A 16,525-nucleotide genomic window follows, 5' to 3' on the forward strand; every position below is an offset into this window, starting at 1 on the left:
AGAGCAGTAGTCACAGAAGAAAAAATAAATGTTCATATATAGCAAGTAAGAAAATATTCTTAAGTTAAAAAAAAAATTCTCCAAAAAAAGTTTTTAGATAATTATGAATTTCCTTTTACATGTAGGGTTGTGGACATTTCAGCTGGTCTCTGGGGAAAAGGTGAGATGAGATTTCCCTGTGTGTTTTGAATGCCAAAGTAACAAATACAGTGGGAAATATCTCTGTATTTTTTTTGACTTATTCACGGCAATGACTGCAATGTTTTTGCATCAAACTTGCAGTGAGCTGCCACCATGAGTACAGACGCGGAGATGGCCGTTTATGGCAAGGCTGCCATATACCTCCGTAAGCCTGAGAAGGAGAGAATTGAGGCACAAAGCAGGCCGTTCGATGCTAAGAGCGCCTGCTTTGTAGTAGATGCCAAAGAACTGTACCTCAAAGCTACAATCAAGAGCAGAGATGGTGGCAAAGTCACTGTTGTTGTGAATGATACGCAGGAGGTTAGTTTCTTGAGAAAAGACGAACTTGAAATACACAAAGAAATTAGAACCATATACAAGATAGAATCCAGTGTGCAAGTCTTGCTCACATGTAATGTTCACCTTCTCAGGAGAGAACTGTTAAGGAGGATGATGTCAGCCCAATGAACCCTCCCAAGTTCGACAAAATTGAGGACATGGCCATGATGACCCATCTCAATGAAGCCTCTGTCCTGTATAACCTCAAAGAGCGTTATGCAGCATGGATGATCTACGTAAGTGAGCAAGAGCTGCAAATGAGAAACAAATTGTACATATTAAGAGCTTTACATACTCATTTCCCTTTTCATTTCAGACCTACTCTGGACTCTTCTGTGCCACTGTAAACCCCTACAAGTGGCTTCCAGTGTACGATGCAGAAGTGGTGTCTGCCTACAGAGGCAAAAAGCGCATGGAGGCCCCACCCCACATCTTCTCTGTCTCTGACAATGCCTATCAGTTCATGCTTACTGGTGAGATCTTTCTTCTAATATGATTTGTTAACTTTGTTGACCAAAATAACATCAGGATAACATTTACAACAATTTTACATTCTTCACTCAACAGACAGGGAGAACCAGTCTGTCCTGATTACGTGAGTATCTACATTACTTTTAAATCTGTGACTTTTGCAAGTTTGCCTCATGTGTTACCCTAACCTATAAATATCCTCTGCAATCCAGTGGAGAATCTGGTGCTGGAAAGACTGTGAACACCAAGCGTGTCATCCAGTACTTTGCTACAGTTGCAATGACTGGAGATAAGAAGAAGGAACAAGCTCCCGGCAAAATGCAGGTAAGAACTGTTGTTCTAGCACAAGCTTGGATTGCAATCATGTAAAAAAAATGGTACACTGATGAGACAAAAACTGTAAATTATGTAGTGTCTGTCGCTACAGCAATTTAATGAGAGGAGCTGACAAAGAAAGGGATAGATCTTTTGGTGACATTTGTTAAATCCCTCCTTTACAGAGACAGAGTGGAACAGAACATTTTATTCAGAACAACACTGAACAACCACATAACACAGTTAGATACCCATAACTGGGCTTACAAAAAAACATTTATGGTAACTAGAACCTATTCACATAAAAACCAGCAGTGTTGGGCCACAACAATAAGTAAGGGGTAATTCAACCTATTTAATAAACTTGGCTGCTTTAACATAAAGGGAGCACTTCATCCTTCAACAAAATTGATGGAACACATTGATGATTGCAGGGATCTCTTGAAGACCAGATCATTGCAGCCAACCCTCTGCTTGAGGCTTATGGTAATGCCAAGACTGTGAGAAATGACAACTCTTCACGTTTCGTAAGTTTAATTTCAAAACTGTTTTACATTTTGGCCACCATGAAAAAGTATGCAAAATTAAGAAAATATTTCATTACTTGCAACAGGGTAAATTCATCAGAATCCACTTTGGCACCACAGGAAAACTGTCCAGTGCTGACATTGAGACTTGTAAGTTGATCTGTACCTGAAGATCAGAAGATAACTAACCTGATACTTGGGAGTCAGAGAATATGAACATTTGTACTGTGCCCAAACAGATCTGCTGGAGAAGTCAAGAGTCACATTCCAGCTTCCAGATGAGAGAGGCTACCACATCTTCTATCAGATGATGACCAACCACAAGCCTGAGCTGATTGGTATGTGTAATTAATGTGACAATTCTCTTTTCTGCACTTGCAAAGATGTATAGGACCTGTTTTAAGTCACTGTTCTTACTCCATAGAAATGACGCTCATCACCACCAACCCCTATGACTTCCCCATGTGCAGTCAGGGTCAGATTACTGTAGCCAGCATTGATGACAAGGAGGAGCTGGTTGCCACAGATGTGAGTCTACGGTCTATAAATGATCATTGTTCAGCATCTGTGTTAAACCTCATGTCCTCAAAAATGTCTTCACATTTGTTTTCAGACTGCCATTGATATTCTGGGCTTCAGTCCTGAGGAGAAGATGGGCATCTACAAGTTCACTGGAGCTGTTCTCCATCATGGTAACATGAAGTTCAAGCAGAAGCAGCGTGAGGAGCAGGCAGAACCTGATGGCACTGAGGGTGAGACTTGAACATAATCTCTGGAGTGGAGAAATACCATCATCCCAGCATTAATCTCATTATAAATTAAATGAAGTCCATGAGTAAATGTTGCTCTCCAAGCTCTTCATTCTGAGGGTTTTCTTTAACACGATTATCATTTTTAAATGTAAAAGTTGGCAGTAACAGTACACAGCCATTCACATACAACCTTACCAGACAGCTAGTTACATCCCATAATTCATCTTCCAGATGCTGACAAGGTTGCCTATCTGCTGGGCTTGAACTCAGCTGATATGCTTAAGGCTTTGTGCTACCCAAGAGTGAAGGTCGGCAATGAGTTTGTAACCAAGGGCCAGACTGTGCCACAGGTAAACCTCTTCATGACTTTTTGAACTTGATACTAACATCTTATTCAAAAATGCTCAGCTAAAGTTGAAGTAATGTTAACATAGCAGCACTGTATCCATGCCTCTTTAGGTCTATAACTCTGTGAGCGCCTTGGCCAAGTCTATCTATGAGAGGATGTTCTTGTGGATGGTCATCCGTATCAACCAGATGTTGGACACAAAACAAGCCAGACAGTTCTTCATCGGTGTGCTGGACATTGCTGGTTTTGAAATCTTTGATGTAAGTGTACTGTTTTTCACATAAAGTGTCATTTTTACTGTAAATTCAAAAGAAATATTCCACTACATTTGTTACAAAAGTAATTTCTTTGTATATTTTATCTAAACAATGAGTTCCATAAATGATTCAGCATTTTAACTGAAGTGATCTGAAATTATCATCAGAATTCATGTGGTGTTCTGCTTGAAAGTATTGTACCTAGGTTCATATTGATTTTCTCCATAGTTTAACAGCATGGAGCAGCTTTGTATCAACTTCACCAATGAGAAACTGCAACAGTTCTTCAACCACCACATGTTTGTCCTGGAGCAAGAGGAGTACAAGAAAGAAGGCATTGTCTGGGAATTCATTGATTTCGGCATGGACTTGGCTGCTTGCATTGAGCTTATTGAGAAGGTAAATTTTGCATGGCAAATACTGTAGAATTGTACAGTTAGTCCCAAACTCAACCTCACTAAGTTCAGTAAACTGTATCTTGTCAACAGCCCATGGGTATCTTCTCCATCCTTGAAGAGGAGTGCATGTTCCCCAAGGCTTCAGACACAACCTTCAAGAACAAGCTCTATGATCAGCATCTTGGCAAGAGCAATGCCTTCCAGAAACCAAAGCCCGCCAAAGGCAAGGCTGAGGCCCACTTCTCACTGGTGCACTATGCAGGCACTGTGGACTACAACATTGCTGGGTGGCTGGAGAAGAACAAGGACCCTCTGAATGAGTCTGTGGTGCAGCTGTACCAGAAGTCCGCTGTCAAACTGCTCTCTACCCTCTATCCACCTGTTGTTGAGGGTAATGACACCTAATTTACATCAAAATACAGTTCCATCCATTCCAACTATTTCAGGTTTTTTGGGATTTAACTTTAAAAATAATATAACTTTCTGCTTTGAATTATTTTCATACAGAGACTGGTGGCAAAAAAGGAGGCAAAAAGAAGGGTGGCTCCATGCAGACTGTGTCCTCACAATTCAGGGTTTGTTATTAGTAAAATGTAACAAAGGCTTTTACTCTAACTCTTTCGTTCAAATAAATTTGATGGCATACTGCTTTTAAATCAACAGGAGAACTTGGGGAAACTGATGACCAACTTGAGGAGCACTCATCCTCACTTTGTGCGCTGTCTGATCCCTAATGAGTCTAAGACTCCAGGTACAGATGCTACCAAGTATCGAGAGTGTGAAAAGATGCACGTGACATAATGAAAGCAATTAATTTATACTGCTACTTTTTCACAAGGTCTTATGGAGAACTTCCTGGTTATCCACCAGTTGAGGTGTAATGGTGTACTGGAGGGCATCAGAATCTGTAGAAAGGGCTTCCCAAGCAGAATCCTCTATGGTGACTTCAAGCAGAGGCAAGTTAAAACATCCTTTCATACCATAGAATGCTTCCTTTAAGATGAAACCCAGTAATGACATCTTGATGAATTTCTCATAGGTACAAAGTGCTGAATGCCAGCGTCATCCCAGAGGGTCAGTTTATTGACAACAAGAAAGCAGCTGAGAAGCTCTTGGGATCTATTGATGTTGACCATGATCAGTACAGATTTGGACATACTAAGGTAACCATTCAAATAAAAAGAATTCATGAAAATGAACCTGTCAAGATTATGAGAACCTTGTGGAAAACCTTTGTCACAACTCTTTACCACATAGGTGTTCTTCAAAGCTGGTCTGCTGGGTACCCTTGAGGAGATGAGAGACGAGAAACTGGCAGCTCTGGTCGGAATGACTCAGGCCCTCTGCCGTGGTTATCTCATGAGGAGAGAGTTTGTTAAGATGATGGAGAGGAGGTGGGTTGGAAAGGAAACATTACAATTTATAGTTGCAAGGGAAAAAACAAACTGTGCTATTAATCACATGTAATGGTCAATGAAATTGAAAGTTTCCGATTTGTTTGCGGTTGCCTTGATCGGGCAAAAAATATTCGTGGAATTAACTGAATCAAAAGCAAATGCGGTTTGTTAAAACTGTAACTGTTCTAAAATAAATGCTAAAAGCACATTCTTCAATGGCAGAGAGGCCATCTTCACCATCCAGTACAACGTCCGTTCCTTCATGAATGTCAAGCACTGGCCATGGATGAAGGTGTACTACAAGATCAAGCCTCTGCTGAAGAGTGCTGAGACTGAGAAAGAGCTGGCTAACATGAAGGAAGAATTTGCCAAATGCAAGGAAGACCTGGCCAAGGCAGAAGCCAAGAAGAAAGAACTTGAAGAGAAAATGGTGACTTTGTTGCAGGAGAGGAATGATCTGCAGCTCCAAGTGGCCTCAGTAAGTACTTTTAAAACATGTGAAAACAGTAAACTGAAAGGCATTTACTCCAGCATGACTTTTGATATGATTCATACAAAGATGTGTCTGCACTCAATGCTACATAAGTAATGTCGTCATGGAACTTATTGAATTTTTGTATCTGCTATAACATTTGAGAGGGTAGGTATTTAACCTCCTCTCTCTTGGATCAACATGTGCGATCTTTTTAAACAACAGCAGTCCATACATTTCTGAGAATGAGTACAGTAATGTCATATTTTCCCTGCTTTGCTTCTATGAACTCCACTACAGCATCACAGAAAGAAATGATTATTTTGTAAATCCTAGGAATCTGAAAATCTGTCAGATGCCGAGGAGAGATGTGAGGGCTTGATCAAGAGCAAGATCCAGCTGGAAGCAAAACTTAAAGAGACAACTGAGAGACTGGAGGATGAGGAGGAGATCAATGCTGAGCTGACTGCCAAGAAGAGAAAACTGGAGGATGAGTGTTCTGAGCTGAAGAAAGACATCGATGACTTGGAGCTCACCTTGGCCAAAGTGGAGAAGGAGAAACATGCCACAGAAAACAAGGCATGTGGTATTGAGGCAGAAAATCTCTCACATGTTGTCAAGTATAACTATGAGCTGATCTAAACTTATTTTTGAATCAACACAGGTCAAGAATCTGACTGAGGAGATGGCTGCTCAGGATGAGAGCCTTGCCAAGCTCACAAAAGAGAAGAAAGCCCTCCAAGAGGCACACCAACAGACTCTTGATGATCTCCAGGCAGAGGAGGACAAAGTCAACACTCTGACCAAATCCAAGACAAAGCTTGAACAACAAGTGGATGATGTGAGTTCATAAACTGTTATGTCATACTGTTGAATATTTTATGTGTTTTTATGAATTTTATAACTTGAAACTGCCAAATTTATTCAGCTTGAGGGTTCCCTGGAGCAAGAGAAGAAGCTCCGCATGGACCTTGAGAGAGCCAAGAGAAAGCTTGAGGGTGACCTGAAACTGGCCCAGGAGTCCATTATGGATCTGGAGAATGACAAGCAGCAGTCTGAGGAGAAGCTTAAGAAGTAATACAGACTTTTTTGCTACAAAGTAGTAAAACCTAAAGTAAAATACTGCTGAAGTTCCTTAAGATGTTGTTTCATGCTTCTAGGAAAGACTTTGAAACAAGCCAGCTTCTCAGCAAGATTGAAGATGAGCAGTCTTTGGGAGCCCAGCTTCAGAAGAAGATCAAGGAGCTGCAGGTATATGACCACTTTCATGGAGTTCGGAAATATGAGTTAGATGAAACACACAGGCAAAAAATGTTTTCCGATTTCTTTATTACTCCGTTCTTCATCACTATAGGCCCGCATTGAGGAACTGGAGGAGGAAATAGAAGCTGAGCGAGCTGCGCGTGCCAAGGTTGAGAAGCAGAGAGCAGATCTCTCCAGAGAACTTGAGGAGATCAGTGAAAGGCTTGAGGAAGCTGGAGGAGCAACTGCTGCTCAGATAGAGATGAACAAGAAGCGTGAGGCAGAGTTCCAGAAGCTGCGTCGTGATCTTGAGGAGTCTACCCTGCAGCATGAAGCCACTGCTGCTGCTCTACGCAAGAAGCAGGCTGATAGTGTGGCAGAACTGGGAGAGCAAATCGACAACCTCCAGCGTGTCAAGCAGAAGCTTGAGAAGGAGAAGAGTGAATACAAGATGGAGATCGATGATCTCACCAGCAACATGGAGGCTGTTGCTAAAGCTAAGGTCAGCTTTCACAATATTGTATTGTCTGATATTCTTAACAATGTTAAGTCTGTGGTAGTCTTACAATTTCTAAGAAATTCTGATGAGGAGGAATCTGAAAGCTCCTCCATTAACAGGCAAATCTTGAGAAGATGTGCCGTACCCTTGAGGACCAACTCAGTGAACTCAAGACCAAGAATGATGAGAATCTTCGCCAGATTAATGACTTAAGTGCCCAAAAAGCTAGACTTCAAACAGAGAATGGTAATAAGGGAATTTTCTGTGAATACTAGCAATATACATTAAATATTTTAATATATATTTACATATAAAACATAAATTACTATGATATCTAGGTGAGTTTGGTCGTCAGCTGGAAGAGAAAGAGGCTCTTGTATCTCAGCTGACCAGAGGCAAACAGGCCTTCACGCAACAGATTGAGGAACTGAAGAGACAGATTGAGGAGGAGGTTAAGGTAAGCACAGTTATAAAAAAAAATACATTTAGATCATTTTACTAATCTAATATAATAATATCGATGAGTTAATCAAATTTTTACTCCATTTGAGTGTTCTTTGTTTTTTACAGGCCAAGAATGCCCTGGCCCATGGTCTCCAGTCTGCCCGCCATGACTGTGACCTGCTCCGTGAGCAGTTTGAGGAAGAGCAGGAAGCAAAGGCTGAGCTGCAGCGTGGCATGTCCAAGGCCAACAGCGAGGTTGCTCAGTGGAGAACCAAATACGAAACTGATGCCATCCAGCGTACTGAGGAGCTTGAGGAGGCCAAGTAAGAACTACCCTTCCCTTTTGTACATTTTTTAACATTATTGTAAGACATGTGCTCTGATGGTGGCATTCCATAACACAAAATGTAACCTTCAACAGGAAAAAGCTTGCTCAGCGCCTTCAGGAGGCAGAGGAACAAATTGAGGCTGTTAACTCCAAGTGTGCCTCTCTGGAAAAGACCAAGCAGAGACTGCAGGGTGAAGTGGAGGACCTCATGATTGATGTGGAGAGAGCTAATGCTTTGGCTGCCAACCTTGATAAGAAGCAGAGGAACTTCGATAAGGTAATGATCAATGTTTCACTCCTCACATAAAGTAAACAATAATGAAATTACACAGATCTGACATTTTACAATATCATTTTAAAGGTTCTGGCTGAGTGGAAGCAGAAATATGAGGAAGGCCAGGCTGAACTGGAAGGTGCCCAGAAAGAGGCTCGCTCTCTCAGCACTGAGCTGTTCAAGATGAAGAACTCCTATGAGGAGGCTCTTGATCAGCTGGAGACACTGAAGAGAGAAAACAAGAATCTGCAGCGTAAGCCAAAATCTGTAACATTATGGGAATTGTTTCATATGTACAGTTGTAATACTTGTAATACTAGATATTCAACATGGACTTAATTAGAGAAAATTAAGTTTACTGGTTTTTGGTTTGTCTGCTAGAGGGACTGTTACCATACTTCTCTCAAGTCTTTTCTACTCTTTTAAATGTAAATATACAAATCATTCATTTATAATGGGCCTATGTTGAGGACAATTATCCCTTGTATTTTTTTACAAAATGATGTCTGAGCACTTGATTGAGACCAACTGGGCTTCAGCAAGTTTAATTTCAATTCTTGCACAACATGCGAGACCCCAGACCATTTAAATGTGGTGGTCACGCCACTAAATTTAACTCCGGTACGAAATGTAATAATGTTTAAGATCCAAATTCACCTATTTTTTCTGCAGAGGAGATCTCTGACCTGACTGAACAGATTGGTGAGACTGGAAAGAGCATTCATGAGCTGGAGAAGGCAAAGAAGGCAGTGGAGACAGAGAAGGCCGAGATCCAGACTGCTCTGGAAGAGGCTGAGGTGAAATTAATTTTCAAAGACCATTTGAAGTTGCCATGTTACAGCAGATAAGTAAAACTCGGTTCGTGATAACGTAGATTGTACTTGACTGTCTGATATATTTCTACCGATTGGTCCTCACAGGGAACCTTGGAGCATGAGGAGTCCAAGATCCTTCGTGTCCAGCTTGAGCTCAACCAGGTTAAGGGTGAGATTGACAGGAAGCTGGCAGAAAAAGATGAGGAAATGGAGCAGATCAAGAGGAACAGCCAGAGGGTGATTGAGTCCATGCAGAGCACCCTGGACTCTGAGGTCAGGAGCAGGAATGACGCCCTGAGAATCAAGAAGAAGATGGAGGGAGACCTCAATGAGATGGAGATTCAGCTGAGCCATGCCAACCGCCAGGCTGCTGAGGCCCAGAAACAGCTGAGGAATGTACAGGGACAGCTCAAGGTAAGTGTATCTGTGTTCTATTGTTGTGGTATGTTTCCTTGAGTGTTTTCACAACATGGCTTTTAAATTTACATCCATGACCGATTTATCATTAGGATGCCCAACTGCACCTTGATGATGCCCTGAGAGGACAGGAGGACATGAAGGAGCAGGTTGCTATGGTTGAGCGCAGGAATACTCTGATGTTGGCTGAGATTGAAGAGCTTAGAGTTGCCCTGGAACAGACTGAGAGAGGCCGCAAAGTGGCTGAGCAAGAGCTGGTTGATGCCAGTGAGCGTGTCGGACTTCTTCACTCACAGGTAGTCATTTAATTAAACCACTCCAATCAATAAGCTTGAAACTGTTAGAATTAAATGAATACTATCAACTTATTTTACATTTTAATAACTCTAGAACACAAGCCTTCTGAACACCAAGAAGAAGCTTGAAGCTGACCTTGTGCAGATCCAATCAGAGGTGGACGACACTGTTCAAGAAGCAAGGAATGCTGAAGAGAAAGCAAAGAAAGCGATCACTGATGTGAGTTTCTAATTATCTCTAATCAATAGTCCTGACAGCCTTCCAATCTTTACTTGACTCAATTACTGATTGCGCTATTACTGATGTGAGTTGGAATTTAAATGTCCTCATGGTCATCTAAATTTTATTTTGATTTGATTCAATTACTTATATCTTATTAACAAATTAGGCTGCCATGATGGCTGAAGAGTTGAAGAAGGAGCAGGACACCAGTGCTCACCTGGAGAGGATGAAGAAGAATCTGGAGGTCACAGTCAAAGACCTGCAGCACCGCCTGGATGAGGCTGAGAATCTGGCCATGAAGGGTGGCAAGAAACAGCTCCAGAAACTGGAATCCAGGGTGAGTTACTCAATTTTCTGTTAAGACAGTAAAACAGCAAGGAAGAAAATTATCATATAGTATTCTAATGATCTACATAGTGGACACACAATAAATGATAACACCAAAAACATTTTGTTTTTTGAAGGTGCGTGAGCTGGAGGCTGAAGTTGAGGCTGAACAGAAACGTGGTGCAGATGCTGTGAAGGGAGTCCGCAAATATGAGAGGAGAGTCAAGGAGCTGACCTACCAGGTATGAATAATCTGTTTCATGACACTCACTTGTGTTCTCAGGAGCATCTTGATGAATTTGCAACAAGTATGATAATTTGATGACAATATTTACTTTGGTCTTAGACTGAGGAGGACAAGAAGAATATTACCAGACTGCAGGACCTGGTAGACAAACTGCAGCTGAAGGTCAAGGCCTACAAGAGGCAGGCTGAGGAAGCTGTAAGTGACACCTGACTGGAAACTGTTGACGGGGTTTTTGCAAATTTTTAAGATCATACACAACATGAAATGTGTCAAAACTGACCCTATGGCATCTAAAAATTGTGCTCTCACAATATGATAAGGCGTGTGGTTATAATGTGACAAATTATGACAAAATGCCCAAATTGCAGGAGGAACAAGCCAACGCCCACATGTCCAAGTTCAGGAAGGTGCAGCATGAGCTGGAGGAGGCTGAGGAACGCGCTGACATTGCCGAGTCGCAGGTCAACAAGCTCAGAGCCAAGAGCCGTGATGCTGGAAAGGTATCTTGAAACTTAACAAATATATATCACCATATAAACTTCATGAATGTTTCAAAAAGAAAGCAAATTAATATAGATAAAATGAAAACACTGCTGGTTCACTATGATGGTGATGTAAAACATTCAGACCTTACTAAAAACGTGTTTCATATGGAATCACGCACTTTACAGTCAGATGAGGATCAAAAAGGGTGTGCAATGACTAAGCCTCACTGTTGCTGATTTTCATTTATTCTCCATTTCTCCAAGGGCAAAGAAGCTGCTGAATAAAGTCTCTTAGGTCATGAGAGTAAGAACTGAGGCCACAGAACATGACCATTTAACAATCTGCCAAATAAAATTGTATATACGAGCATTACCTTTTTGTTTGTCTGTTTATTGGCACCTCATGTTCAACACAATACAAAATACAATATTATCATTCTTCAGTGTGAATTTTTATTTCAGCTTTTTGGGCAGGGTATGTAAGGGTCTACATCCCATTTATAAACACTCTGACAATATTTTAATTTTTTTTTAACCATGAATACATTAGTCAATAATTGTGGAGAGTGAAATTCACTCACAACTGACAAGTTATGCCAGTAAGTGCAGTAAAATACAAAAGGTTCTTCTTAGTATAAAAATTAAGTTTATTTACATCGGATCAAAAGTATGAGGGGTGGAAGTAGCAAAAATTAATTGATAAAACTGGAGGGGATGAAAATGCACATGAACTGAAAAATAGAGCAGAAAAATGGATGTGAGACGAAAAACAAAGTGAAAAACTATTAAGTTATCTGATTAATTTAAAACCGATTCGACAAACACAGGCACCTTCCACCTTGTACCAATGCAGTTGTAAACTAAATAACTTCATCACACAATAAGTTGATAAACTGGTAAACGAAATTCAGTCAACAAAATTTATACTTGCTTGAAAAGGTAAAACCTGTAACACCAGTGTTTGAAGGTTTCTCACTAATGCTGGCAATAATTTTGGCGAGAGGCATAGCTGTGCAGACTAATTGTAATAGTGTGAGGCAGTGTTTTAGAATGTTCGTGCATGCATGTGTAACCGGGGTGTTCCTCTATCTGCACCTCCGTTAACTTAACCTCTGTAATCTGCGTTGTGTTCGATGGTCTGCTTAACTTGATAGTGTAATGATCACACCGATGATTCCAGTTGTTGGGTTTTATTAAAGGAGAAATACCATCTGCACAAATTAACACAGAACGAAAAGAAATGTTCAACATGCAGCCCTCACACGCACACACAGGACATCAGCAACCTCTCCTCAGTTCAACAACCGCAGACTGACAATTAACTACATAATAATGAACGAACACTGAGCACAACATACCTGCACAAATTAACACAGAACGAAAAGAAATGTTCAACATGCAGCCCTCACACGCACATGTTAGCAAAAGAAAGTTCAAGTTCAAGTTCAAGTTTATTTAGAGCCCAATATCACTGTTTACAGTCTCAAAGGGTTTTACAGGCCACAACAGTCAAATCAAAATATGACGGCACCCCCTGACTTAATCCTCATGGCGGGCAAGAAAAAACTCCCCAAAAACCCAAGAGGGAAATGGGAAAATGGGAGAAATCTTGAGGAGGACCACAGAGAGAGGAGACCCCTCCTTGGCCAGACAGGCGTGCAATAGGTGCCGACCACGTGGGCAGTTACAATTGAAAGTAAATTGGGGCATGAACAAAGGGGATGGCGATGTAGACAGGAGGCTGACGGGGGATGGAAGATGATAACACCAGGATGGATCAGTCCACAGGGCGGGAGGAGTCAGGATCACTGGTGTCTCAGGAGTAGCATGTGTGGCTCGACAGAGAGAGAAAGAGAGAAAGAGAGAGAGAGAGAGAGAGAGAGAGAGGAGAGGGAGAGAGAGAGAGAGAGAGAGAGAGAGAGAGAGAGAGACACATTGACAGATGTTCATTTCCACATAATGGTAAAGGTAAATATACATCGTGTGCCGAGTGCAGGCAGGGACTCCAGCAAGACTAACTAGTACAGCATAGTTAAAAGGGAGAGCTAGAAGGTAATATGGACATGATGGCACTCTGGGACACAAGGCGGCCACCCACTCCACAGTCAACAAACCTGAGTGAACATGTTAGAGTGGGGGGGCGACAACATCCAAACATCCCAGTTCACCAAACAATCTATGCCCGAGAACCCTCCAGATCTGCTCCTTTGCCTAGTGAAGAGCTATTAGCAAAAGGCTTGGCTAAACAGATAAGTTTTCAGCCTTGACTTAAACATAGAGACTGTGTCTGAGTCTCGAACATTAATTGGGAGGCTATTCCATAACTGTGGGGCTCTGTAAGAGAAGGCTCTGCCCCCTGCTGTAGCCATCATAACTCGAGGTACCAACAAATAGCCTGCACCTTTTGATCTAAGTTGGTGTGGTGGATCATAAGAGACCAGGAGTTCGCGCAGGTACTGTGGCGCAAGACCATTTAATGCTCTATATGTTAATATTAAGATTTTATAATCAATACGAGATTTGACTGGGAGCCAGTGCAGTGTGGATAAGATAGGGGTGATGTGATCATATTTTTTGGTTCTAGTAAGAACTCTGGCTGCTGCATTCTGAACTAACTGTAGCTTATTTATACATCTATTAGAACATCCAGACAGTAAGGCATTACAGTAGTCTAACCTAGAGGTAATGAAAGCATGAACCAATTTTTCAGCATCTTGAAATGACAATGCATTTCTTATCTCGTTAATATTTCTAAGATGAAAGAAGGCTATCCTGGTAATATTATCTACATGAGATTCAAATGAAAGACTGGGGTCAATAATTACACCAAGATCTTTTACTGCCGCACCTGATGAAAGAGAAAGGCCATTCAGAGTAACTATGTGATCGGAAAGCTTACTCCTAGCTGCATGTGATCCTAGTACAAGTACTTCTGTTTTTTCAGAGTTGAGTGAGAGAAAGTTCGTAAGCATCCAGTGCCTAATATGCTGTAGACATTCCTCAATTTTGTTAAGTTGGTGTCTCTCGTCTGGCTTCGCTGAGACATACAGCTGTGTGTCATCAGCATAGCAGTGGAAGCTAATACCGTGTTTACGAATAACATTACCTAGAGGTAGCATATATAAAGAGAAAAGCAGTGGGCCTAAAACAGAACCTTGTGGGACTCCAAACTTTACCTCAGTATGTGCAGAGGACTCACCATTTACATCAACAAACTGATAACGATCAGTCAGGTAGGACCTAAGCCATAAGAGGGCCGTTCCCTTAACTCCAACAACATTTTCTAGTCTATCAAGGAGAATGGTATGATCAATGGTGTCAAAGGCTGCACTGAGGTCAAGCAGCACAAGCAAGGAGACACAACCCTGATCAGAGGCCAGTAAGAGGTCATTTGCAACTTTAACCCGTGCTGTCTCTGTGCTGTGATGAGGCCTAAATCCTGACTGATACAGTTCATGGATGTTATTCTCATGTAAGTATGAGCATAACTGCTGTGCTACAGCCCTTTCTAGGATCTTGGAGATAAAGGGGAGGTTAGATATTGGCCTGTAGTTGGACAATGAACAGGGGTCAAGGTCAGGTTTTTTAATTAGGGGTTTGATAACTGCTAGTTTAAAACATTTAGGTACATAGCCAGTACTAAGGGAGGAATTGATTATTTTTAGAAGCGGTTCGATGACTACTGGCAGTATCTGCTTAAGGAAACATGTAGGTAAGGGATCTAGTACACAAGTTGGTGATTTTGATGAAGAAATTAGTGAGGTCAATTTGGTCGCCTGAAGGGGAGTAAAACATTCTAATCGCTGATCTGATATAGTTATATTGTTATCTATAGTGTTAGTGATCAAATTATCTGGTTTAAAATTTATAGCCTGGATTGTTTGCCTGATATTTTCAATTTTGCTGTTGAAAAAGTTCATAAACGCGTCGCCACTGAACATTGATGGTGTGCCTGTTTCCGAGGTGCTCTTATTCCCAGTTAGTTTTGATACGATATTAAATAAAAATCTAGGATTAAGCATACAGGAAACCTCCTGGCACCGTATGGAACACGTGTCTTACATAAATTGTGTAAAATATGAAACTACAGTATTTGGATCTGAGTAATAAAATGTTTGCATGTTCACTAACTTTAAATACACAAATATGGCTGCACTGTGTAACATTTGTCTCGTTTTTTATCACCAAAAATACACTTTTATAATCTAACGGGTATGACTTGCATACCTCTCCTCAGTTCAACAACAGCAGACTGAGAGCGACGCAATAATGACGACAACGAACTACAGTCTCTTAAAGAAGCAGTGCAGGTGCAACAACTCAGTATTGAAATCAGACACATTACATAAACACGTTATGTACAAACATAAAATAAGACAATAGCAACCATATCAGGACTTGGTGAAGTTTCATAAAAAAATTTAAACGTACACTTTTTAACCTGGTTACACATGTAGTGCATTTAGTGTGTCTGCAGTAGTGTATGTTTAGTGGTGTCTGTTATATGAGTACTATGTTAATGGTATATGTAGTGCATTTGTTGATTTACTGATGTTAGTTCTAAAAGACTAATTATAGTGAGGTATAATTATAGTGAGGTATAACTGTGTTTAGGGCATATTTAGATTACGTGGGTGAACATGCATTTAGTGTAGGCATCTTTGCAGTGTGTGAGACTGTCAGCACACTGATTACTGTCAGGGATGCCATTTCAAATAGCTTGGGCATTGCTGGATGGCTACTGTGGCATATGTGGGCAAGTGCATGTAGTGTGTTTTGTGTTAGTTGAGTTCCTTTATTAAGTGTGTCATGTATTGTGTGTGGTGCCCTGGACCTGTTTGACAGGGAAAACTCCCTTCCCATCTGCTTCCCTGTATGCAATGTATCTCTGTGGTCACCACCTGCATCATAGAGATGAACCACCAATGGGATGAGCTGCTCTCCCACAAAACTCTAGTCGAGAGATACTCTTGAACATATATTGAATGGAGGAGTTTGGCTTTCAAGCCCTCAGGAGTTAAACTGTAACCATGGCTATATCCTAACAGGATCAGGGGTCCACCATCTTGATCCTACCCAGTGGCCTGACTCTGAAGTAGCGTTAGCCAAATATTTTCTGTCATTGAATAAATATTTTTAGAATGACGGAAGAATCTGAAGGGTGTCTGTCATTTTGACAGATTAGAACACTGAGGGTGATCTACCATAACTTTAAGTAATTCATACCCCTGTCCAGTTGGTGGCGAGGGTGCATATTAATTAGCTATTGTCTAGTCTTGTCTTTGATGTCACGTGCATGGCTCATTGTCTAGCTGGCTTTCGCATTGGTAGGCTATATCGCTACATACTATTGCAAAATGTTACAACAGCTGAGTGTCCGAAGTTTCTTTGAAAAGCCTCGTAATTGCGATGGCATTGATAAGCGAGGTGAAAAAAGCAGGACTGATGCAGTGGAGGATGAAGGACAAGCA

General features: G+C 41.2%; 1 protein-coding gene across 1 annotated transcript; it reads left to right on the forward strand.

Moving 5' to 3' along the window:
- The first annotated feature begins 294 nt into the window (after nt 1-294).
- On the forward strand, nt 295-11,339 carry LOC115822133 (myosin heavy chain, fast skeletal muscle-like). The gene is made up of 39 exons (XM_030785812.1): nt 295-501; nt 612-755; nt 836-992; nt 1,087-1,114; nt 1,203-1,314; nt 1,740-1,832; nt 1,919-1,982; nt 2,072-2,170; nt 2,257-2,360; nt 2,446-2,584; nt 2,816-2,934; nt 3,044-3,193; nt 3,419-3,589; nt 3,679-3,979; nt 4,096-4,163; nt 4,252-4,339; nt 4,427-4,544; nt 4,628-4,751; nt 4,846-4,982; nt 5,208-5,463; nt 5,794-6,036; nt 6,122-6,298; nt 6,386-6,531; nt 6,618-6,708; nt 6,812-7,201; nt 7,318-7,444; nt 7,537-7,655; nt 7,769-7,965; nt 8,064-8,247; nt 8,332-8,497; nt 8,917-9,041; nt 9,165-9,473; nt 9,569-9,772; nt 9,867-9,992; nt 10,162-10,332; nt 10,460-10,564; nt 10,669-10,764; nt 10,938-11,069; nt 11,319-11,339. The coding sequence occupies exons 1-39, from the start codon at nt 295-297 to the stop codon at nt 11,337-11,339; spliced, it is 5,808 nt and encodes a 1,935-aa protein (XP_030641672.1).
- The last annotated feature ends 5,186 nt before the right edge of the window (nt 11,340-16,525 follow it).

The sequence above is a fragment of the Chanos chanos genome, chromosome 10, assembly GCF_902362185.1.
Source record: "Chanos chanos chromosome 10, fChaCha1.1, whole genome shotgun sequence".
Classification (NCBI taxonomy): domain Eukaryota; kingdom Metazoa; phylum Chordata; class Actinopteri; order Gonorynchiformes; family Chanidae; genus Chanos; species Chanos chanos.

Coding starts and splice junctions, on each gene's coding strand:
- LOC115822133 (XM_030785812.1), top strand. CDS start 295: ATGAGTACAGACGCGGAGATGGCCGTTTATGGCAAGGCTGCCATATAC. Junction 1,315..1,739: donor AAGCTCCCGGCAAAATGCAG/GTAAGAACTGTT, acceptor TGATGATTGCAG/GGATCTCTTGAAGACCAGAT. Junction 11,070..11,318: donor AGAGCCGTGATGCTGGAAAG/GTATCTTGAAAC, acceptor CATTTCTCCAAG/GGCAAAGAAGCTGCTGAATA.